Genomic DNA, 26,480 nt, shown 5'->3' on the forward strand with positions numbered 1-26,480 from the left:
AGAGCCAAGTTTATTGTTCTACTTAGTCACATTTATTAAACATTATAGATTAATCAAAGTAGAATATACCTAAAATAAAAAGCCCTTGCAAGAATTAACAAGACGAGTGGCGAGGAGCGAGGCACCAGCCTTTCCAGGAGCACTTGACATGGCGGTGTGACACAGAGACTCTACTCAATATCGCTGTTTATTCCTTTTAGCTTGTTAGCGCAACCGGCCCATGATAACCGAGTGACTAATTAAGAAGAAGGTGCAATATTTAAAAATCAGAACTATGGAAAACAGGAACAGCCTTACCAGAGCTCATATTATAAGCATTGAGATTCTTAAGGTCAGCAGCACCTGGGTCTCAGGTCTCACGGGCCTGGTTGTGTTGTCTTTGTCTTAGGTAAGGTTGGTTCCTTAACTTGTACAAGAAATTCACTAGGAATGTTGTTTTTCTTAGGCTACTTTCACACTAGCCTTTTTACTGATCCGGCAGGGTTCAGCAAAAACGCTTCCGTTACTGATAATACAACCATCTGCATCTGTTATGAACGGATCCGGTTGTATTATCTTTAACATACCCAAGACAGATCCGTCACGAACTCCATTGAAAGTCAATGGAGGACGGAGCTGTTCCCATTGACTTGCATTGGGGGTCATGCCGGATCAGTCTTGCTCCGCATCCCAGGACGGAAAGCAAACTACAACATTTTGCGGTTTGCTCTCTGGTCTGGGAACGCAACTAAACGGAACTAAATGCATTTTGGAGGATTCCGTTCTGTTCAGTTCAGTCTTGTCCCCAATGACAATGAATGAACATGTGGCATGGAAAGGCGTGGCTGCATGGCAGAAGGGGCAGCTGCCGATCCGACATCGAGCATGTAGAGGCGCCGCTGCACAGCGCTCAGGACGGTTGCTGGGTAGAGATGAGCAAATTGATTCTACACTAATGAAATTCATTTCAAATTTCCTAAAAATGTTGGTTGCCAGTAAATCCAAAACAATCCAACATGAACCACTCAAAATGTTGCCTGCCATTTTACAGATCAGAAGGCTAGCACTTCACTTCCTGGCCCCGAATCGACTTATGCCATCACTTGTGGTGGACCACCTTAGCCCGTGATTGGCTTTTCCAGGTATTTCTGGTGCATTAAACTGGGACCAGGAATTGAAGAGCAGCAGGGACTGGAGCATGGTGAAATCAGTAGGGCCTTTATTTTTAAGCCACTGGGAGTCCTAAACAAAAAATGTATACAACGGGACAATCCTTTAGTTGGACACATGCACAAAACTAGGTGTTGGACCCATCTTTGTGACTCTTACCTATTGAAAAGAGTCCTGTTGCCGATTCTGTGTGTCTAGTGCCCCATATATTTAAGCAGAGGGCTGGTTATGCTTGTATATGGCGCTCTGCATTGGATGTGTATGAGACTTACGGAAGGGGCATTGAGTAAATTATGGAAAGAGAGATTGTAGGTTTCGCCCTTGACCCCAAAAAAACTAAATATGAGGAAAAAGCACAGACTATGGAGGTGTAGAGAAGCCCCAAGCCTTCCCACCTTGTTCCTGAATTCCACCACATTAACAGTCCCCATAATAGCAAAAAGGGTGACCCCCAATCTTTTTAAACATTGCATCTAAAAACAGTAAAAAGGAGTCAGGATTTAGAGAATTTTTGCAATCCCTGAGACCAGTTGCATGGATGCGCCCATTGTTCCTCATACCTATCCACTCCCCACCACTATAGCGCTAAGATTACTATTTAAAATGACCTTTCCCTCTTTAACAGAGCTGTACTTTGGGCACTTGAGATCTTGAATTATTTCCTCTCTCAGCTCGGGAGGGGCATTTTTGTTAAAATCATAAGTCTCTGTCAGAAAATCCAACATCAAGTCCCCGTTCCTGTTCCCATTGATGAAGCATTCCGTGATGTTCCTGTAAGATGGCAGCTCATAGCTCTGATACTTTGTGCCCTCTGATCTCAGCAGGTCTGCAATGTCGTCCGCTGAGATGCAGTGGTCCTTTTGTTGTCCGTACTTCTTCCATATAATAGAAGATCCGCTATTTCCTGATGGGAAGAAAGAAAAGTTGGATGGAACTTGAGGAAGGGACATAACTTATAGAAAATGACGTGATATAAAACCAGGCCCGATCAGTAGGATCTGCTTAAATAGAAGCTCCAAGTGGCCATCACTTGACAGTCCCTCCTTCAGATCTTTAGGAATGAATCGGCTGTCACCAGGGGCGTAACTAGAACTGACCGGGCCCCACAGCAAATTTTTTACAGGGCCCCCCTCCCTTAGGGTCCATTCAGACGTCCGCAAGTGTTTTGCGATCCACAAAATGCGGATCCGCAAAACACGGATACCAGCCGTGTGCGTTCCGCATTTTGATAGTTCCTTATGATAGAAATGCCTATTCTTGTCCGCAATTGCAGACAATAATAGGACACGTTCCATCTTATTTTGCGGGGGCCGCGGAATGGAACTACGGATGCGGACAGCACACAGTGTGCTGTCCGCATCTTTTGCGGCCCTATTGAAATGAATGGGTTTGCACCTGTTCCGCAAAATTGTGGAATGGATGCGGACCCAGAACAACGGACGTGTGACTGGACCCTTACTTAAAATAAAACCTTTGAAAAAACCTATTTGTCTTTGTATCACCAGTTTTTGACAGCTAAAACTTTTTTTTAGATTTCTGCCTAAAGAGCTGAAGCTTTTTTTCAGGTGGATGAATTGTAGTTTTTATTGGTACCCTTTTTGAATGAAAATTATTTATATTTTTTAATAGTGAAGACATTTTTGGACATGGCAATGCTTATTTTTTTTATGTTTATTTACCTATATTTAAAACACTGTGAAAGGGGGTGATTGGAACTTTCATCCCAACCTCTGCCCACTCCTTCCTCTGCCAGCCTCCTGTACTATAGCATGCGGTACATGGCAGCCTCCCCTCTCTGCCATGTACTAGTGCTTATTATGACACACATATGCATGCACCCGATGCCAGCCCAGAACCATCCTGGCATCACATTTGTGTATATGTAACTTAAAAGAGTGCCATAATAAGCACTAGTAGATGGCGCAACAGCAAGCAGAGAGGGGAGGCTGCCACGTACCGCATGCTATAGTACAGGAGGCTGGCAGAGGAAGCGTGGGCAGAGGTTGTGATCTGGCTACCTGGCAGCTACATGCTGAAGGCTTCAGCATGCAGCTGCCAGGTGGCGATCCCAGCATCTGCCAGCCTCCTGTACTATACCAGAAGCAGATGCATGCATTTTATTATATAGGAGGCTGGTAGGACTGGGATGGCAGCCTGTGGCAGCTACATTGCTCAGAACTTTGCCTGCTGCTGTACCTGGTCTTACCTCCTCTCCTCTCCCAGTCTGTGAACTTGACAGACTGGGAGAGGTGGAAAGGGTTAACTACTTTGACTCTGCCCTGCCCTCCTCTTTCCTCATGCCCAGAGAGGCCCCAGAACCACTGTGTACTAGTGCAGCAGCAGGCAAGGGGGGGGGGGGGGCACAGGGGGGCACAGGGGGGCCCAGGCACATACCTGAAAAAATTAGTGCTGTGCATGCTTCCCTGGTAGTTACGCCACTGGCTGTCACATGGCAGTCACTCCTATCTGTACTGATATCTGTGGATCATCCTCCTGTTTTGGACTAGCTATCTCAAGTCTGGCTGTCCAGTAATGAAGCCTGGGAGTCGTGCCCAAATGATCAATCTTCAATATGGCCAGATCATATGGGACCTTATACTGAGACAAGACCTAGATAATCTGCCAATAGGCTCTTTACATTACCGGATACAAGTATTATAAGGAGTTTTCCATTTGGTGCCAATAGGCTCCTGAAGAAGGTCAGTGTTGCTGGCACATCTTCTACGTAGTACAGCATCTGGAAGCATAAAAAACAATAGACGTCTATGCCGAGGACATATTTCCACTTGTATACTCTTCATGTAGATGCCGTTAGTCTTCTTTTGTGTATTATATTTTGCTACTGTATTTATGGACCTGTTGAAATAAATGCACCTCAAGTATGTAGGTGGGCATGAGGTTTCAAAACGGAGCCATCACTTCTCCTGACATTTCTGTTTTTAGTAACTACCTGCATTCCTCATGCACTAACAATTCTGGAGCATCTATTCTTATGACTCTGTGGTGTGCCATTCCTTTATTATTCCTGCTAGAAGTTACGAATTGCTAGCAGTTTGCAATGAAGGTCCAGCTGGGTGTTACCAGTTGGGGGTGTGGGTGTCCCTGCACAGTCTGACGCTGCCAGAACTAATTGAATAGTTAGACTGTACTGGGACACACCCCCAACTGGTAACACCCAGCTGGACCATCAGTGCAAAAACTGATAGCAATTCGTAACTTCTAGCAGGAATAATAAAGGAATCGCACAACATAGAGTCATAAGAATAGATGCTCCAGAATTGTCATTGCATGGGAAATGTGAGTAGTTACTAAAACTGACATGTCAAGAGAGAAAAAAAAAACTAAAAACTTTCATGTGTAGTACCCCAAATTGGGCACTACCATACCTACACCGTGCTACTGTCCCGAATGGCTAACCAATAATGTCATCTGTGTATTTATTCCAGGTCCTCCTATATTGTGCTTTAATAATATTGCTATGTAACGTATGTATTTTTATTACATGTAATCATGTAATGTGCCTGGTTCACCAGCAGGTGGCAGTGTATCTGGCAAAGAGATCTTTAAATAGAATGGAACTTACTATTCCATTCTCCCTACTCCCCCCCCCCCCCCCCCCCGTGTTGGGCAGAAGTTGGCTAGTCCTGCTTCCTACCAAGGGAGGGGTTGCAGAAAGGTAGTTAGTTGAGTCAAGAGTTGGAACCAGGCGAGTCAAGTCATAGGGCAGTGAGGGGAATGCCCCCCCCCCCCTCCTGCATCAGGAGTCTCCCAAGGGAAACAGCTCATAGAGCACCCTGACTCCTTACAGATACAGAGCATTACGAGGGAGTCAATAGCCAAAGGTACCTCCCTCAAAAGGTACCTAAACTGTCATAGAGTCCAGCTACCAGAACGAAGCCAGTCTAGCACTGCAAAGAAAGAGAATGTAAGGTATCTAAGTTTGCCTGCCAGTTTACCCCAAAACCTGCTGGAGCCAAGAGAGAGACCAAATGGTCTGCATGCAAGTTTATTCAAGTAAAGTTGTTGAACTTTTACAAAGTTTGGACTCTTACTCCACCAACTATCATTCTCCCCTTTATTGCTACAGAGCCTAATTATGGGGGGCAACAGTATCCAGGTAGGAGCACAGTTACACACACAAAACTAATAAGGCCACATCACCACTCTGCATTTCTAAAAACCAGGGACATGATCGGCCCTGGGGGCAGCACGTTGCACATGCCTAAAGTTCATTATTGCTCAGGAAAGGCATGACTAGGGTATTGGTGACTAGGAGTCTTCCTAACCCCTAACCCTTCTTGCTCCCCCCTGACAAATAAGAGCCAGACTCAAAATTTGGATTAATTCGGCCACAGCAGCCGTTTTATTAAATAAATAATATAACAAAACATTTATAAATTAACATCAACCCCCAATAACCTGAGTAAATGAGGAGGGAGGTACTAGAAGCCCAAATAAAATAAAATCACCAAAACAAACTGGCAACTCCATCTTGCCCCCAGCCGATGAATGCCAGATCGGAGGCACCAACTGATGGGCGCCTAATGTCTAGATTCCTGTTAACCGATGAGAGTCCAGCACCACCCGTGGGGGCCCTCCCATTCTCAACGATCTCCGTATCCACCAACTTCTAGGACCTCCCACCGCCAACGACGCGCAACTTTACCCACTTAAGCTTGCGCGTTCCTCCACATTCTCAGGGCTATCTCAATACCAACCTGGATTCCCAAAGCCTATAAATCAATACCAACCGCGTTGAGGTGCACCCCATCAGCCCTCCAAAATTCGCCCACTCTTCCTTACAGCTCAGCATGCCGAACGGCAACCGCACCGTTCCTATACACAAATCTGCCGACCACCCTATTGACCTTAATGCGGGCCTTATTCAACCTGTCCACTGAACTTGCACCCCTCCAAGTGTGCCTTGGCACAATGTCCGACCACACCATAACCATGTTCGGAAACAAAGCCCATAACCTCAAAAGATAAAATCTGATGTCTCTAATTAACTCCCTGAACGGCCGAGCCCCAAGATCATTCCCCCCAACGTGAAATACCAAAACGTCTGGGGGGCGATCTAAATGCACAAACCTATGCACCTCCTGCAACACCCCGCCCCGAAGCATACCTCTCATCTGGATCCACCGCGAAACCGCAACCTCGTGCGCGAAACCCAATTGCCGCCCGTCTGGTTTGATTTCTGCTCTTATTGTCCCATTATCCACACCAAGGCCGCCTGCGAACCTGCAAATAAACAACAAAACAAAAGCAATATTACCCAAAAACCCTTCAGAACCAACTCACAATCTACCCAACCTCACATAAAAGCGGAATCGAATAGATTCCCAACGCCCTATTTTCTTTATCACCTCCTCACTCAACCCCAAACGCGCCGCCTCCGTCGCCGCCCCCAATCCTAAAAGAATGCCCTGTATATCCCTCAGAATCAACCCCTAATACTGCCAAGCATCTTTTGAAAATAGCTATGAATTGAAACCGAGACAGGAATGATCCATCCTCGTGCCTCAAGAAGGGCCCGGTACCACTCTCCCCTCCATAATCCCGCAAGCACCTAATCGGACAAAGAATACATCCCGGAACCTCAAACAAAGTCACCTGCCCTCCTCTGCTCTCACAGTCCGTTTTAGATTTGCGAATGTGTATCTCCACTCTATCCACATACAAATCCACCTCCTCCGTCCGCAAACCCCCTGTCCTAGTGACACTGCTACTTACCAACTCCCCCAACCGAAAAGCCCCAAAAAACGCTAACGAAAATGTGGCTTTAAATAATCTAACCTCCCATTGCAACCTACAAACTGACCCCAATTTAGCACCAATATCTATTAACAACTTAAATTACACCGGCCTTCTAACATCTTCAGCCCGTTTATCTCTTCTCCACCCCCTTAACACTTGCTTAACCAGAAATGTTTTTGTAACATCCATAATTCCCCGTAAACGAAAACCAAATGCTAAGCCCGCCAACCACTGACCATCCTTCTTCCTTGATGTGACCGAAAAATAACAACGCCATTTCTTTGTCCATCTCCTGTGTCCCTAACTGCACACACCACCTATCCCAAGCCTCCCATGCCTTACCGTACGCAGCCCAAGTGCCAGGACTCAATGATGCCCGAACCAGCCCCATTACCGTTCCTCCAAGATTTCCCACAGACAAGCTGGACACCCCAACCTCTTGGCCTCTGCCTCTGGCGCCAGTTGGCGAAAACTCTCCCACTGAGAACGAGAAAGGGCATCCGCAATACAATTAAAAACTCCCGGAACGTTAACTGCCACTATCCACGCATTTATGGAAAAACATCTGAACACTAAAAACTGCAACTGAAACTATTAATTGCCTGCACTACCCCCATGTTATCCCAATGGAACCGAACCTTGTTATTCGCAAACCTATCTTCCCACGGCACTACCGCCATCACAATAGGAAAAGGCTCCAGCAGCGCCAAATTTTTGACCCAGCCCTTAGTAACCCAAGAGTCGGGCCACTGTCCCGCATACCATTGCCCATGGCAGTATGCCCCGAAACCTGCCGCATCAGAAAACAGCTCAAAGTCAACGTTATTAATAGCTTCACCCATAACTAACGTCCTCTCGTTATAGCCCTCCAGAAACCCCGCCCAAACATCTAAATCCCCCCGCAACTCTTTTCCCAGCCGGATAAAATGATGTGGTGCTTTAACCCCAAAAGTCGCAGACGCCAATCGCCAGCAAAAAATCATCCCCATTGGCGTAATTCTACATGCAAAATTAAGCTTGTACAACAGTGACTGTAACTCCTTTAATCTGATTTTTGCTGCCCGTTTTGCCTTGCCGACTTCTAATCTCAAATTTTTTTACTTATCCTCTGGCAGCCTACACTCCATTTTTTCTGTGTCGATAACAATCCCCAAAAAACACAACTCAATTGTCGGCCCCTCCGTCTTATCCACTGCCAACGGAACCCCGAACTCCCCAAAAACCGACTGCACGGTGTGCAACAAAAACGAGAACACCCGTGAACCCGCTGGACCCAGACACAATAAATCGTCTAAGTAATGAATAACTGATGAACACCTGGACACCTCAACTATTACCCATTCAAGAAATGAACTAAATGTCTCAAAGTAGGTGCACGACAGTGAGCACCCCATTGGCAAACACCTATCCACGAAATAACACTCATCCCAAAAACAACCTAATAAGTGCAAACACTCTGGATGAACCGGTAATAAGCGAAACGCTGCCTCAATATCCATTTTTGCTAGTAAAGTCACAGGGCCCAACTTCCTTACCCATGCCACAGCCGCGTCAAATGACGTATAAACCACCGAACATAATTCAGGATCAATACCATCATTGACCGACGCACCTTTCGGATAGGACAGGTGATGAATGAGTCGAAACTTATTCGGCTCTTTTTTGAGAACCACCCCCAACAGTGACACCCTCAAATTTGCCAAAGGCAGGTCGGAAAACAGGCCCGCCATTTGTTCCAACATCACCTACCTAGCCAACTTTTCGGAAACTATCTCAGGGGGAATTAGTGCCGACCTCAAACTCTTATGAACCACGGAACCTTGCGACGGAACTGACGGAATGTAAAAACCCGACTTAAAACCTCCTTCCAACAACTTTGCTGCCTCCCGATGCGGATACTTATTTAAAAACCGCGCCATCTTTTCCACCCGCATCGGAGTCCACCCCTTTTCCAACGTTGCCCCCCCCTTTATGTCGACCTCCCTTAAAGCATCTATTCGCTCTGTGAGTTCCGCCACAAGAGGCGCACTCATGTTTGAACTTTGAGCCAAATTTACAGTTTCCTTCGTTAAATAGGAAACACAACCCTTTTGCTGATGACGCCACAAAATTGCCCTGTCCTGACCCCCCAACATCCCCCCGAAAGGACTGTCTCGACCTCACCGGTGCTGTAACCCTTAGGCTACATGCACACGACCGTAAGTGTTTTGCAGTCCGCAAATTGCGGATCCGCAAAAAAAACTGATGACTTTCCGTATGGCATCCATTTTTTTTGCGGATCCGTTTTTTTTGCGGATCCATTGTAATAATGCCTATCCTTGTCCGCAAACTAGAAAAAAATAGGACATGCACTATTTTTTTTGAGGAGCAACTGGACGGACATACTGATGCGTGCTGTCCACGTTTTTTGCGAACCCATTGAAATGAATGGGTCCGCATCCTATCCGCAAAAAAAAACGTAACGGACACGGAAACAAAATACGGTCGTGTGCTTGAGGCCTTAACCAGAGCCCGATATTCTGATGGTCCCAACGTATGCTGGGCCGTACCGCCTTTCTCTGCCTAAATTGTTTGTCGAACCGGAGCCAGCCTGTACCCCCGTAAACCCGGTACACCTCCCCTACCACATCCATGTAACAGAATAGTGCCGAACAAAATTCCGGGGCCTTTTCCCCAATGACGCTGGCCAAAATTGCCTGCAACCAGTTTGCAAACGTCCATGGAATCAAGCGATAACGCCGCTTCTCTTCCTCCTCTTTTCTACCTTTATCCAAATCTTTCTTCCCTTTATCCAAATTAAATCTCTCCAAAGGAAGTAGGGAAAATATTTCCACATACTCCCCTTCCCCCCCCCACCTGAGTCTGTACCGACACTGACCCACTTGCCCTACTATCCGTACCTGCGTCAGGCGCCCCACTCCCTGAACCCACTCCCCAAGCTAGCAGCGGCGACGCTCCCCCCATCCCTAAACCCGATAACCACCCCGCCAATCCGCCCAAAAGCTGTCCCAGACCCCTTCCTACTTCACCCAGACGTCCCACTTCCCCGACACCCCCGGACAGCTAAGAATAGAAAGAAGAGGACCCCAAGCAATCTCACCAGGCTGCACGGGCGCTGTGTAACCCGCAGCCGCTGATCCTGTATCCACCCGCTCCTGATCTCCGATGGCACGTTCTGCTGATGTACTTGCCCCGCTGAACCTGCAGTCCGACCTCCCGGCTTCTTCTCCATTAGCATCACTCCTGTTCCTCACTAAGATGGCTCCTGCCACTTGGGGGGCGTGGCCTTCTTCTTCATTCCGGGAAGCATAGGGCCTGTGCACGTCCTTGGCAGCCTCCTGCACATCCCGTCCTACAGCGGCATCTCTCCCTCGCTGAGCGGACCTCCCACAGCCAGGACACCTGGGAGGGACCGCAGACCCTGGTCCTGATCCTGCCGCCATGCTGCAGAGAGCAGGGGAGGGAGGGTTAAACTCCCCGCTATGCTCAGGGGCCCACCACTGCATAGGATTCCTCCCACGGCAGGAGCGCCTGACTGAAGCCTGCTGTGCTGCTACCCGCCATGGAGGGTCCCCGGAGGGGCTCCGCAATCGGCGCTTGACTCGCGGGTTTTCGTCGAGGCTCAAGCGCGCCGGCGGGCGGACCCACCGTGCCCATCTAGCCCCTTCCTCTGGGATCTCCACCGGTACTGGGGGTTCCTGAAGAAGGCCTCCAAACTGCTCTCTCAGCCATCCCACTCCCCTTGCTTCAGCCTCAATCCTGATCTGGGCCAGCATCGCTTCTACGGACATGGTGAGTGCTGACTACACTACAGTTTGCTGTCTACCTATAAAATGGCGCCTATCTCCTCCCCACTACCGCTTTTTAATACCTCCCACCACACCCACCCCAGTTACCCCAACAACGCCCCCACCTCCCAGCTACTGGGCCATTAACCCTTTCACTCATCGACTCCTCGCCAACCAAACCAGCGTCATGCTGGCCTCCCCTCAGTTCTACCCCAGTCCGGCCTCACTTGACGAGGGAAACCTAGAGCACTAAGGCATTGGCTGGTAAGGTGCAATTACCATGTACTGGTTCCTTAAAATGGAGGGATTTGGCACATGTGCACAAGTCATGTCCAGGGATATAGGAACTGATGTGGTGATCGCCCACTGTGTACAGCGCTGCAGAATATGTAGGCGCTGTATAAACCATGGGAAACAAGTGAGTGTAATCATACAAATCATCCCGGCTTTTGTCTCATTGGCTCTCATCAGTGCAGAATACATGATCTCTACGACTCACTTACCTCTATCATATGGATGAAATCATACTTTCTTTCTGACGTCTCTTTCTTCACTTGAAGCTCAAAGTCAAAAGATGTTTTGTTGATCCAGTTAAAATAAACATTTTCAAGTCCCGGGGTCTTGGCCACGTTCTCTGCAACACATGGAGCAGAATCAGATTACTGCCATAAAACAGCCAGAGAAGGTTTTGTTGTGTCCAATGTCCACAGAAAAGTGATTCGTCGACCCCCGGAAGAGTTGGTTCAGAGAATGAGAGTGGTAGTAGCTCTAACGATGTGTTGTGTTGCAGTGTACTCCATCAAGCTATTGCTTCCTTGGGATTGGTTTAGTGAAATTGTAATAGTGAAGAATGAGGCCAGAATTAAATGTATAAAGGTTTCTTAATAACTGCAATGTAGAACTTCAAATACATTCAATAGCACCTGCTTTTAAGTGCAATCTTCTCTCTTGTTCTCAGCCATAGCAACGTGCCCCTGCACTTTGGGATGTGCTGACTGACCCCCTTTTTTCTCTGCAGTTCGTGCTGGAGGTGTGGCTGCCTCCCCAGTCGTGCACTCCTGACCAGCTTGTCTGTCCCACAGGTTGATTTTAATTAGTGTTAGTATATAGCTTGGCCTGCTCCCCCTCACTCACTGAAGCCATCTGGCACCAGGAGAGAGATAGTGTGTGAACTCTCATTGCAGTCCTTGGTGACCATGTGGCGCCAGGGGTGGTGTGGAGTGGGCCCGGCGTGCATGCTGGTAACTGTTTTCCCTGGATATAATGGAGGCCATTTTGGCACCGAAAATGACAGAAATTAAGGCGGATCCAGCATGTAAGTGGGACCTGCACTTTCTAAATTATATGATAGCCACTATGGCACATAACAGGTATATTTAGTGTTAGGAACCCGTCTAACTAGAGATTGCCTTGACGTGCGGCAGACGGGCTCAAATAATTTTGTACAAAACGATTTGCCAAGTATCTCTAACTTATTAGTTCAGCATTTGCAATTATGATGCAATTTTGTACTTTATTTGGTTTGCAGTGAGCTGTTGCATTGCTTGTTTTGTTTAACAATCTTCTCTCTTGCACATGACAGTTGTTTTATTCTGTGTCCGTTGTTCCGTTTTTCGTGATTTTCTGCGGACCCATTGACTTTCAATGGGTCAGTTGAAAACTCGGCTAATGCATCGTTTGTCATCCGCGTCCGTGATCCGTGGTTCCAGTCCGTCAAAAAAATATAACCTGTCCTATTTTTTTCACGGAAAACGGTTCGCGGACCCATTCAAGTCAATGGGACCGTGAAAAAACGCGGAGGCACACAAGATTGTCATCCGCGTCCGCGCATCCGCGTTTTTTTCCTATCATTTGCATGGCAAACTTGACTTAGACTTTTTTTTACTTTCCTTCATGTCTGGTGATCCTCCAAAAATAAAGCAAGACACACGGCAACAAAAACGGAAACGGATCACAGAACCCTATTTTGCAGAACGGAACACAACAACGGTCGTGTGCATGAGGCCTAAGGATGATGGAGGCAGATTGATTGGCTGGAGTTTAACACAATGTATTACTGGCCTAGTAGTATTCTAGACAATGGGTGCCTTAGCTGTAGTCCCTCACCTAACCTCTATCTTTAATGCTGGTTGTAGCTGTTCAGTCTGTTATCTGTCTTCTCAATGATATACTTGATGCTGTGTTTAGCTGTTATTCGGTTTGGAGAATCCTTCTTAGGAGCAGGAGCTCAGCAGTGTGCTTCCTCTCCACTCTCAGATTCCTCTGGAACTTCCCCCTGGCAGAAAGCAGGACCAGCCCACTCCAACCAAGAGGAGGAGAACAGGGTGGTTAGTCGTGGTCCTGTCAACCTTTGCCAACCATATCCTTACTGGTAATAACTGCCATAACATACAAAACACGTAAGAATATATACATAACTATATACAATTGTAGTACCCACATGACTGGGGTACTAAAGTGACTCCTTGACAGGCACCAAACGAGGGCAAAGTACAGAGAATAAGGAGCAGGAAGGACACACTTACCCTTGTAGCTGAGGATCTGCTCTGGGCTTGGCTCAACAATATCAGTATGGATGGAGACTCCAGGATATCGAGCTTGTATTTTGGAGAAGATTTTTAGGTCTATTTCACCTAAATATGGAATTTACAAGAAAGTGTTTCTAAAAGTGCCTCTGCAGGTAAATGAAAGTATTGCAAGGCACCTATTCCAATCACTGCATGTCTACTCCAGCTGCAAACACCGCTTATATTGACAAAACCGTATCGGTTGGTGGTCAGACTAACCTGTATGTGGAAATCCAGCAGAAACAGATGGATCAGTGGTATCCTCTTCATGATGTCTGCTCCTGCCCCTCCTTGCACCTGATGTAATAATCCTTTCTTCAATTAGTCCCACTTGGTGGCAAGCTCGGGGCCAAAAATTAAACCGGGCTGGGACAAGACACCTGATGAAGGGAGGTGTACCTTCAAAATGTGTAGGAGAATTGTTTGCCCTTCTGGACTATCCTTAGTGGTGGTGACATCACCCTACCGATCAGTCTAAATCACTTTTGATGGGTACAGGCTGACCAATTACCAATATAGTTTTGTCAATATAGATGCTGTTTACAGTTGGTCCAGGCACAGAGTGTATCCTCTGGGTTTTTTGAGGTTTAGGCAGTGCAAGTTATCGTCCGATTTTCTTGTAAAAGGCTTTTAGCGCTTAGGCGGGCCAACATTTTCACTTGCAGCAGTTTCGGATAACCCATGTAACTGCAATTGTCCATTGACCATTATATTTACTACTACATGTTGTCTTCTGATTTCTGCCCCGTACACAGACGTTACAATGACTCTATGGCACTTACCCGATCCACTTCCTACTCCAAGGACATTGATGGTCGTCTTTCCATCCCCTATACTGGAAAACAGATACTGTTTGATATACACAATCCAGGAATACCTAGAGGCATAACTTGTGTTATTCTGGACTAGAAAAACTGAAGACCTAGTGTTAGGATAGGCCATCCACTTAAGATCAGTAGGATCAAAGTCTCAGCACCACTGGCCATCAGCTGATGAAGGTGCTCCAGTAAGCACTACGTCCCCTTCATATTGTACCAGGCACAGCGCCATAGTTTTAGTAGTGGCTGTGTCTGGTATTGCATCTCAGTCCCATTCACTATGGTACTAAGCTGTTCATACTTATTTTCTGTAAGTGTCAGCCATAGAGAAAAGGTTTATATTGGTTATTGGGGAATACATAATTTCTAACAGGTGCAGCCTGCCTCTCCTACTGAAAGGATCATTCTTACCTGCTCCCCGCCACTCTGGTCCTCTGCACTTTCTCCTTCACCTCTATCTTCTGGTGCAGGGCTTGTTTACTTCCTCCCTGGCATGGTCATGGTCACCTGATCCTTCTCAGCCAACCCCTGTCCACGAAAGACACATCGTCGTTGAAGTCAGCGGTTGGCTGAAGAGGATCGGCGACGATGCCCGTGACAGGGAGGAAGTAAACAAACTCTGGACTGAAAAATGGAGACGTGGGACCAACACGCTACAGTGGAGCATCTCACCACCAAAATGAACAGGGGCCACCAGACGTTCAGTGAACCCTACTGAACACAACAGTTCAGTGAACCCTACTGGGTATGGGGATCCAGATCAGACGGACGGTCACTGCACCTCTGATAACGAAGCTGCATCAACAGAAAAGGCTTCATTTTTAATGGCAGTATCAGAATTAGACCTCCACTGATTGGTAAAGGATTGTCTTCTCCCATGAGTCACGTTTTCTGCTTCATGCAACGGATGGACGTTGGCGTGTCAGGAGAGAAACATCAGAGAGCAAACACCCTGCACCCATTACTGGAAGAGCACAAGCTGGTGGGGGCAGCTTTATGGTTTGGGGGAAGGTTTTCCTGGCATTCTCTGGGCCAGTTATCCATGTGGAAGGCACTCTCAACGGATTTGGGTAAGAACCCATCCTTGCAGATCACGTATACCCATACATGCTGATTGTTGTCTTGCTGGAAGATCCTATCCGCCTCAGGGACAAGGCGGCATGTCGCATTGCTAGAAATGTCTGATATTGGTTGGAAGAACATGACCAAGACTTCCAAGTACTTCCCTAGACCCCTTCCCCACAGTTGAACCTAACTGTGCATCTATGGGGCCACCTGAAAGGTTGTGTTCTCTCTATCGATCCCCCGCACGTCCCCTCAAGCAGCTGTGGGATGCTCTGCAGTCAGCATGACTCCAGATACCTGTGACAACCTACCAGAACCTTATGGAGTCAGCCCCAGCCCGTCTAGCTGCTGTCCGTGCTGCATATAGTGGTTACTCTAGATCAGTTATCAGCAACCTCCGGCACTCCAAGTGTTGTGAAATTACATCTCCCTTCATACACACTTGCTTGGCTGTTGTCTGAACTCCTACAGAATTAAAAGATGCATGCTGGGAGTTGTAGTTTCACAACAGCTGGAGTGCCGAAGGTTGCTGATCCTTGCTCTAGATATTATCTGGTGGTTAGAATAATGGGACTTGCTTGTCTATAAAGTGAGGGTGACTTACCTGGAGAGGACACCCGGCAGCCTGGTCTCTATAAACTCCTGCATGCACTGGTGCTCGGTGGAATTCTTGAGGAAGAGGCGAAAGGACTCGATGTATCTGCTGTTATCTGACAGAAGGCTCCTCATTGCAGTCTCCATCTTTCTTCCTGAGCAGCGAGAAGGAGAGCAGTGAACGAGCTGTTCTTGAGTTTCTTGTCCTCAACACAAGTATCTATTTGTCTTATCGCTCCTTCAGGGGATGGGCTGCTCTGTCATGAGAGGTCACCTGTAAACAGGCAACATTCCTTTAACCACCTCCCGTCCGCCCATAGACTATAAACGTCCGGGAGGTGGTTCTCTATCTTTGAATGGACGTTTTAAAACGTCAATTCAGAGATCGCAGCTGCACGCTAATCGTGCAGCTGCTGATCGGGTTGCCCGCTGTCAGTGACAGCAGGGCAACCCTTAGAGAAGGCAGGGACAGTTCCCAGGTGTCCCTGCCTTCTAGATCGCTGCATACACAGCGCTCACCGAGCCCTGTGTATACAGCGCAGGAAGTGCTATGCGCTTCCTGTTCCGCCCTGGCGGTCATGTGATCGCCGGGGCCGGGATAGTGCAGGAGCTGTGAGGTCTTTCAGCAGTGGCGTCTCTAGCTTTCAAATTTTGGGGGGGCACACTGGGGGCCAGGACAAAAGTAGGGGGAGCAGCTATAACAACGATACATTTACACAAGTACGCTTAGAAATGCTGCGATACGTTACCCAATACCTAAAACCGCAACAGGGAAGAAAAGTCCTGAAGTCACTCAGATTTCAACATGTCCTAGATGCCTGTGGATGACACTTTTTCAGCTAATGTCCCCATAGTGCCCCCATAATGTGCCAGTATAAAAAAAAAAATAATAATTAAGTAATAATTTTTTTAAAATAAAAATAAAAAATAAAATAGACATATTTGGTATTGCCGCGCCTGTGACGGTCGGCTCTATAAATATATCACATGATTGACCCAGTCCGATAAACACCATAAAATAAAAAAAAACTGTGTCAAAAAAAGCTATTTTTGTCACCTTACTAGTGATGATCGAGCATGCTCGGCCGAGTACCGGTTCGGCTCGAGCATCGCTATGCTCGGCAGATCCGAGCACTCTGCCGAGTACCACATGTGCTCGAGCGCCATGCTCGAGTCTCCTCCCTGGACGTTTGGCGCCTTCTAAGCAGCCAATAAACATGCTGGTAAGTATTGCCATTACTGTAATGCCATTAGACATGTTTTTTACTGCCATTACAGTGATTGGCTGGCCGGAACACGTCATCGGGTGCTATATAGCCCCCGGTCACGCGGGTACGGCTTATTGCAAGTCAGGGAGAGCTGCGGTTAGGAAGGGACAGAGTAAGTGTAGAGGGAATTTGATCTCAAACCTTTCAGAGACCCAAAAGTCCTTTTAAGGACTATTGTTAAAGGTGGCAGCTAAATTTATTTTGGGGGAATTTTTTTTTTTGTGTCAGGGCGACAGTTAGTGACATTCATTTTCTGCATTCTACAAACGCTGCTTGCTGTGACCAGTAAGAAGCAAATCAGCACTGATATCTAGGCCGTCTGTGACGCCTATATTTAATCCAAATTGCAGTTACAGTCAGTTTCTGTATTATACAAATTCTGCTTGCTGTGATCAGTGAGAAGCAAATCGGCACTAATATCTAGGCCGTGTGTAACGCCTATATTTAATCCAAATTGCAGTTACAGTCTGTCACGGGTGAAGTTGCAGATAGCTGGAACTTATAAATAAATGACCGACTGGCTTGATCCCAAACTAAGGAGCATATAGGTGAGCCCTTTAAAACCCTAAGAGCTCTCCCTGACTGCTATGCACATGCAAGGGTCTCAATGGTAGACGATTGCATGCCCACGTACCTAAGACTGTGTGACACCTGAAAACCCTATAATAGTGAGGGGACACGACCACCGGCTACCTGCACGTAATACGGACGAAGTCAGGGTCACCTAGAATCAAGCCAGCAAGGAAACACAATAAAGGAAAATACTTATCTGAGCAAACAGCAGCAGCAGCCTCCAGCAGTGAACACTTCATCCAGGAAGTAGTATAAACCGCAAAGTGAGGCAGTATGGGAGGGAATATAAAGGAAGACGATTAGTCTAAATAAGTGACACCTGGAAGAAGGAAAGGAGATGACAAAGTGAAACCAAAACAAAGAACGTCATACAAGAGGTAGAGAAGAACGTCTGTCAGACCTTCTCAGAGAACTGGCAGTGACACAGTCAGTTTCTGTATTAAACAAACTCTGCTTGCTGTGACCAGTGAGAAGCAAATCTACATTTATTTCTAAACAGTGTGTGAGGCCTATATTTAATCCAAATAGCAGTTACAGTCAGTTTCTGTATTGTTCAAACTCTGCTTGCTATGACCAGTGAGAAGCAAATATACACTGATATCTAGGCCGTGTGTGATGCCTATATTTAATCCAAATAGCAGTGACATCCAGTGTCAATATGAAGAAGGCGAGTATTAGGGACGGGGAAGTGGACGTGATTCTGATGGTTCACTCAGAGGTCGTGGCTCAGGGGGCGTTGCAACAGTGCCTGCTGCCAGAGCACAAGGAAAACAGTCATCCACGATACCTAACTTCATGTCCCAGTTTGCAGGGCGTCGCAAGACAACACTCTTGAAGTCAGACCAGTGAGACCAGGTGGTCGGTTGGATTGCAGCAGATAATGCTTCCACTGGGTTAAGCACCACCCTGTCTTCCACCAATTCCAGTCTCAGTAGCCAACAGTCTGGTCAACAACACAATCCTCACCCTGATCATCCTTCCTCCCACCATGTAGAGTCTGGCCAAACAAGCGATCCGGTACTCGGATGTTCCGAGGAGCTATTTTCACCCCATCCCTTAATTTGGCCCTCTCCCCAAGCACTCTTGAAGAGGGATATGAGATCTTGTGCCCTGATTCTCAACCTCTAGAGCCTTCACACTCACAAGATGATGTGTTTAAGGAGGTGGATGATGATAAGACACAGTTGCCATCAAGTCAACCACAATTACTGTCTGCAGAGGTTGATGAAGAAGATGATATACCGTTGTCAATCACTGAAGTTGTGTTGGGGTCAGCAAATGAGGAGGATGATTAGAGTGGGGAAGTTGAAGAGGACTTGGTGGACGATGAGGTCACTGACCCAACATGGGAAGGCGGAAACGCGAGCGAGGACAGCAGTTCCGAGGAATAGCGATCTGCAGCACCGCAACAGGCTGGAAGAGGCAGTGGGGTGGCAACAGGGAGAAGGCGGGCCACGCCAAACAGGCCCGCAATTGTTCCACGAAGCACCCCCTTGCGAAAATCTCCCTTGCCAAGGGGTAGATGTTCCGCGTTATGGCGCTTTTTTGCGGAAAGTTCAGATGACAAAATAATAGTAGTTTGCAACCTGTGCCACACCAAAATGAGCCGAGGTATGAACAGTAGCAAACTCACCACCACCAGCATGATCCGCCACATGGCAGCTGTTGAGGGAAGTGTTGGATTTAAATACAGTCAGGTCCATAAATATTGGGACATCGACACAATTCTAACATTTTTGGCTCTATACACAACCACAATGGATTTGAAATGAAACGAAAAAGATGTGCTTTAACGGCAGACTGTCAGCTTTAATTTGAGGGTATTTTCATCCAAATCAGGTGAACAGTGTTGGAATTACAACATTCTGCATATGTGCCTCCCACTTGTTAAGGAACCAAAAGTAATGGGACAGAATAATAATCATAAATCAAACCTTCACTTTTTAATACTTGGTTGCAAATCCTTTGTAGTCAATTACAGCCTGAAGTCTGGAACGCATAGACATCACCAGACGCTGGGTTTCATCCCTGGTGATGCTCTGCCAAGCCTCTACTGCAACTGTCTTCAGTTCCTGCTTGTTCATGGGGCATTTTCCCTTCAGTTTTGTCTTCAGCAAGTGAAATGCATGCTCAATCGGATTCAGGTCAGGTGATTGACTTGGCCATTGCATAACATTCCACTTCTTTCCCTTAAAAAACTCTTTGGTTGCTTTTGCAGTATGTTATGGGTCATTGTCCATCTGCACTGTGAAGCGCCGTCCAATGAGTTCTGAAGCATTTGACTGAATATGAGCCGATAATATTGCCGAAACACTTCAGAATTCATCCTGCTGCTTTTGTCAGCACTCACATCATCAATAAATACAAGAGAACCAGTTCCATTGGCAGCCATACATGCCCACGCCATGACATTACCACCACCATGCTATACTGATGAGGTGGTATGCTTAGGATCATGAGCAGTTCCTTTCCTTCTCCATACTCTTCTCTTCCCATCACTCTGGTACAAGTTGATCTTGGTCTCATCTGTCCATAGGATGTTGTTCCAGAACTGTGAAGACTTATTTAGATGTCGTTTGGCAAACTCTAATCTAGCCTTCCTGTTTTTGAGGCTCACCAATGGTTTCCATCTTGTGGTGAACCCTCTGTATTCACTCTGGTGAAGTCTGCTCTTGATTGTTGACTTTGACACACATTCACCTACCTCCTGGAGAGTGTTGACCTGGCCAACTTTTGTGAAGGGTGTTTTCTTCACCAGGGAAAGAATTCTTCGATCATCCACCACAGTTGTTTTCACCGGTGCATTCCTTCTTCTTAAGAATGTTCCAAACAGTTGTTTTGACCATGCCTAATGTTTTTGCTATCTCTCTGATGGGTTTGTTTTGTTTTTTCAGCCTAATGATGGCTTCCTTCACTGATAGTGACAGCTCTTTGGATCTCATCTTGAGAGTTGACAGCAACAGATTCCAAATGCAAATAGCACACTTGAAATTAACTCTGGACCTTTTATCTGCTCATTGCAATTGGGATAATGAGGGAATAATACACACCTGGCCATGGAACAGCTGAGAAGCCAATTGTCCCATTACTTTTGGTTCCTTAACAAGTGGGAGGCACATATGCAAACTGTTGTAATTCCTACACTGTTCACCTGATTTGGATGTAAATACCCTCAAATTAAAGCTGACAGTCTGCAGTTAAAGGGCTTCTGTCAGCCCACTAAACCATTTTTTATTTTTTTTGTTTACTAATAATCCCCACACTGCGAGCTCTGCATACATAAGTTAAATAATAATTTTGGTTCATTAGAATTTGATAAAAAGCTATTTTTATAATATGTAAATTACCTACTTGCTGGTAGCAGCCGCATCCTCCTATCCTAATGACGCCCCCCTCCGCATTGTGATTGACAGGGCCAGGGAACGGAATAGTTCTCTGCTGGCCCTGCCTGCTTTCATTCAATATCTGGCGCCTGCGCCGCGGCCGTACCTATCTTCAATCTGCGCAGGCGCACTGAGAGGCGGCCGCTCGCTCCTCAATGCGCCTGCGCCGGGTGTAGATGTGACGTCATCGGCGCAGGCGCATTGAGGATGGAGCGGCCGAGTGAGTGGCCGCCTCTCAGTGCGCCTCCGCAGATTGAAGATAGGTACGGCCGCGGCGCAGGCGCCAGATATTGAATGAAAACAGGCAGGGCCAGCAGAGAACGATTCCGTTCCCTGGCCCTGTCAATCACAATGCGGAGGGGGCGTCATTAAGATCGGAGGATGCGGCTGCTACCAGCAAGTAGCCGCCCTACTTGCTGGTAGCAAGGTAATTTACATATTATAAAAATAGCTTTTTATCAAATTCTACTGAACCAAAATTATTATTTAACTTATGTATGCAGAGCTCGCAGTGTGGGGATTATTAGTAAACAAAAAAAAAAAAACGGTTTAGTGGGCTGACAGAAGCCCTTTAAAGCACATCTTGTTCGTTTCATTTCAAATCCCTTTGTCACGGCTGAGGATGGGAAAAACCCTCAGCCGTGTGATGCCAGAAGATGTTGGTCGCTGCAAGGCCAGGACAGAGATCAGGTCACCTCCTATCATATCCCTAACTCTGACCCTGTCTCCTAGCCGTATGAGCCGACCCTGATGGTAGGAGGTCTCATACACCGGAAATCTAGGATTCCTACTAGCCCTCAGGGTGGCCCTCAACTAGGAGCAGGGTAAGACGACCTGTTCCTCCTAGGAACGGAGGAACAGGAGTCTCACTGGGCAAGCTACAAGAAAAGGGGGACATAAAAAACTTATGGCAATGGCAGGTAAATGCAACAAGTATAGCACCTACCTGCCACAGACACAAAGCCTGGAACCCATGCAGAAGCGCTGCTGTCCACAAGAACACAAACGGACACAGCACACACCACACATCACACAGGAACCCAGGACCATAAGCTGCAATAAACAAGCATACCAAAAACACACCTTCATAACATCATGTATAACATAAACTTATGACCACAAGGGTGGCCCACACTGGCAGATGGTAAATAAGCAGGAGGATGACTCCAGCAACCATGGCTGAAGTACCCCTCAGCATCAGGTCTCCAGAAAGGCTTTATAGCCCAAAGTAGCCACACCCACACTCAGACACACCCAGTGTTCACAGACAAAGAAGGGAGTTAACCCTTCCAAAACCAGACAAGGGAAGACAGCAACTTAAAGGGGAAGTGTACACACAAATAACACAAGTTGCCTGAGACAACCGCCTGCTATGACAGCGAGCAGCCTAGCAACCAGCTCCAGCTGCTCTACTGCCACATACCTTATGTTGCCAGCGGCAACCACAAGTGAGGCAACAAACTAGCGGCCCTCACCTGTGATTGAACAACCAAACCAGACCGCAGGCAACAGCATGCGGTTCAGGAGTCACGACCATGACCATGATCGTGACACCATTGTGGTGGTGTATAGAGCCAAAAATGTTAAAATTGTGTTGATGTCCCAATATTTATGGACCTGACTGTATATATGCCCTTACATATATGCATGTACATTGGCCCTTTTGCATGGGCCAGTCCAGGTGGTAGGTGTATACATAGAGATGTATTTATGCCCCCTTGTCAGCATACATCTCTATGTATATAATATATGTGTAGGTGGGCTTATTGCCCCTGTTTATATATATATATATATATATATATACATATATATACATACAGGGCCGGCGTCATAACCCGGCATCCCCGGGCAAGTGCCGGGGCCCAATGCTCCTGGGGGGGCCCACTCAGCTGCTATGAGCACTTCCATCAATACAGATGGGAGCTCTCACTGCTGTCCTTTCACATACGCAGTACCCCTCTGGTGGGCCCTCTGAGCTGCAGAGACTCAGGACACGCCCCCTCTACACAGGACACGCCCCCTCTACACAGGACACACGCTGCCTGAGGAGACTGGAGAGAGACCGCACGGCTGGAGCTGGAGCTGGAGCAGAGAAGTGTGGAGACAGTCTGTGAGTGAGTCTGCACTGTGACTGTCTCTTCTCTGTGGGACAGAAGGAAAGGGGGGGACACTGCTGCTTCATTCTATTTAGTTGTGTTACTGTTTTATTAAGCTGATTGTCTCTATGACACCTGCCCCCCCCCCCCCCCCCCCATATCCTGTCCTATATCACCCTCATGGAGACCCTGCCGTCTCCTTTCCTCCCTCATGTATCCAGGGCTCCTGTTTCACCCTCCTATCTCCTATTGCTGCCCTGCACAGACCTCCTGCCACTACTTGTATGAATCCCCCTCAGAGCCCCTTCAACCTACTTGCTGTGTCCACCCCTCCTGTCCATCCAGGGCCCCGGGCCCCTGTCTCACTCCTCTGCCTCTCATTATGGTGGCATCTGAACCGCATTCACCATAAGGACCTTCTAACATCACAGGGTCATGTGACTGTGCCCCCCACCCCGTACTGTGCCCCTTTATACCCTGCATTGTGCCCTCTTACCACACTCTGTGCAGTGCCCATAGTCATTCCCTGTACTATGCCCTCTTATACCCTTTTATCCGGTCACTGTATGGTGGTTTTATCCTTGTATGGCGGTGTTATCACTATATGGCGGTGTTATCACTATATGGCGGTGTTATCACTATATGGCGGTGGTATCCAATAACTGGATGGCCATAACTGTATACCTTTCTGCCCACACCACTTTTTTTAGACCTGGCATGAGCGGGAAAAGATACAGATTGCGGTGTTAAGGACCTTTGCGCCACATCTGTGTCAGAAATACGCCTAATATAGACGTATTTCTATATAATAAATGACCCCCTAATCGTATGATTATTCGGGGGGTGGGGCTAATATCTTTATATTATATAGATTCTAGTGTATTATACTGTGCCCTGTATTTTCCAGTAGAAAATGATCCTTGGGAAGCACAGTCCTCATCCCTGACCACCAGGACCAGGTAGCGCTCTGTCAGTACATGGCGGCCTCCCCTCTCCGCCACGCTGCTCCGCTGTGTACTGGGGCTTATTCTGACACTAGGGCTGGGTTCACATCACATTTTTGCCATCCATTTAATGCATACTGAAAATGTATGCGTTAACAGATGCCTCAGACTGATGCCGTACAGTGGCGTCCGTTCACCATACAGTTCCATGGTAAAAAAACATATACGTTAACGTCTGCATTTTTTACTTGACTCTGCAGGATACAAAAACGTGGAGTGCAGCACATGTGTATACATCAAACCGATAGGAAAAACGTAATGTGAACACACATTGGGGGGAGGGGGGCGTACTAAATTTCGCTGTGGGGCCCAGTCAGTTCTAGCTCCATCACTGCACATCTCCTTCTCTCCTCCAGGCCTGGCTCACTGCTGCAGCGGAGGAGAGAAGGAGCGCAGGGAGCTGCGGTTAGTGAATGACAGGACCACCAGCTCCCCTGCAATGATAGGTATGTGAGGGGGCCACTGGGGGGTCATTCATCACACTGTGAGGGTCCCTTACACAGTATAATGACTCCCAGTGCCCCCCATTTAGTATAATGATCCCCATTGACCCTCCATTTAGCATAATGACCACCAGATCCCCCATTAAATATAATAACCCCTCGTGCCCCCTCCATACAGTATAACCCCCAGTGTGGGGGCGACTGGGGGTCATTATTCTGAATGGAGGGTCACTGTGGGGTCATTATACTGTGAGGGCCCTTTACATAGTATAATGACCCCCAGTGTCCCCCATTTAGTATAATGATCACCAATGACCCTCCATTCAGTATAATGACCCCCAGAGCCCCCTCCATACAGTATTCCCCTCGTGTGGGGGCTACTGGGGGTCATTCAGGGCCGGCTCCAGGTTCATGTGGGGAGCTGGGAGCTGCGGTTAGTGAATGACAGGACCACCAGCTCCCCTGCAATGATAGGTATGTGAGGGGGCCACTGGGGGGTCATTCATCACACTGTGAGGGTCCCTTACACAGTATAATGACTCCCAGTGCCCCCATTTAGCATAATGACCACCAGAGCCCCCATTAAATATAATAACCCCTCGTGCCCCCTCCATACAGTATAACCCCCAGTGTGGGGGCGACTGGGGGTCATTATTCTGAATGGAGGGCCACTGTGGGGTCATTATACTGTGAGGGCCCTTTACATAGTATAATGACCCCCAGTGTCCCCCATTTAGTAATGATCACCAATGACCCTCCATTCAGTATAAATACCCCCAGAGCCCCCTCCATACAGTATTCCCCCAGTGTGGGGGCTACTGGGGGTCATTATTCTAAATGGGGGCGACTGGGGGTTATTATTCTGAATGCAGGGCCACAGGTGGTCATTATACAGTGGGGGGGAATTGGGGGTTCATTATACTGTGTGAAGGGCCACTAGTAGTCATTATACTGTATAGGGGCCACTGGGGGTCATTATACCGTGTAGGAGCCACAGGGGGACATGTCAATGTAAAAAAATGCCTCATGGGGGCCCACTGGGATTTATCGCCCAAGGGCCCACATGAACCTGGAGCCGGCCCTGTATACATACATACATACATACATACACACACACACACACACTTATGGATGTGCCCCAAGCATCTATAAGTATATATGTAAAGTTAAAACTGTGCCCAGAAGCTCCCATGTATGTCCCCCCTCTGGAATGTGCCTGCTGGGGGGGGGGGGGGGGGGAGACCGACAACTGGACAATTATGTCCAGTTTTGGCCTCTTCAAAGGACAGAGGATCAATAAAGATCCTCTGCCCTTTGCCCCCACCCCCACAGCGCCGGAGATTGTATGCCTAACAGGGACATGAGAACAAAGTGTTCCCATGCCCCTGTGTGCCGCTCACGTCCGGCACTGTAATTACAGCCCCAGAGATGTGCGATATCTCCACAGGCGGGAGGATCAAAGGATCCCCCCGCCTGGGAGCGCGGGCTGGTACGGTGATATCATATCACCGCGCCAGCCCACGTGGTCCTGGCTGCAGGCGTGTGTGTGCACGCCTGCAGGGCGGGAAAACGGGAGCGAGCGCCGCGGGGTTTAAATACCCCAGCGGCACTGCGCTTTAGAGTTGAGAACCCCTAACGGCCTCCCTGAAACAGGGCGCTGTGCTGCGCTCAGAAGATGAGAAGAGCGCAGCCAGCGCTCAGACAAGATCGGGACCCCCTCTGAAGTAGAGCGCATTCGGCGCTTATACAAAGGACCTCTACCTGCCGCCCAGCAGAGCGCTGTGCTCTGCGCTCAGGAGTCTACCCCCTGCATGAAGGAGAGCGCAGGCAGTGATATGCTGCACTGCGCTCTGAAGACAAGAGTGAAGATCGCCCCCCCCCCCCCTACTAAGAGGCGAGAGCGCAGCCAGCAAAGGAGCTGCGCTAACCCCATACAGCCCTGCACATACTGAGTAGTTGAACCCAGAGCAGC

The 26,480-nt window shown here is 47.8% G+C and overlaps 2 protein-coding genes across 2 annotated transcripts in view; both read right to left on the minus strand.

Moving 5' to 3' along the window:
* Positions 1–26,480, minus strand: part of LOC121008100 (histamine N-methyltransferase B-like) — a 261,257-nt gene that overhangs the window by 179,134 nt on the left and 55,643 nt on the right. The gene's annotated exons all lie outside the window — the stretch shown is intronic.
* Positions 1,670–15,995, minus strand: LOC121008103 (histamine N-methyltransferase B-like). Its single transcript, XM_040440449.1, has 6 exons — positions 15,752–15,995; positions 14,047–14,099; positions 13,223–13,330; positions 11,201–11,331; positions 3,793–3,886; positions 1,670–2,053 (listed from the first exon to the last, which is right to left on the minus strand). The coding sequence occupies exons 1-6, from the start codon at positions 15,886–15,888 to the stop codon at positions 1,710–1,712; spliced, it is 867 nt and encodes a 288-aa protein (XP_040296383.1). The 5' UTR covers positions 15,889–15,995; the 3' UTR covers positions 1,670–1,709.

The sequence above is a fragment of the Bufo bufo genome, chromosome 7, assembly GCF_905171765.1.
Source record: "Bufo bufo chromosome 7, aBufBuf1.1, whole genome shotgun sequence".
Taxonomy (NCBI): domain Eukaryota; kingdom Metazoa; phylum Chordata; class Amphibia; order Anura; family Bufonidae; genus Bufo; species Bufo bufo.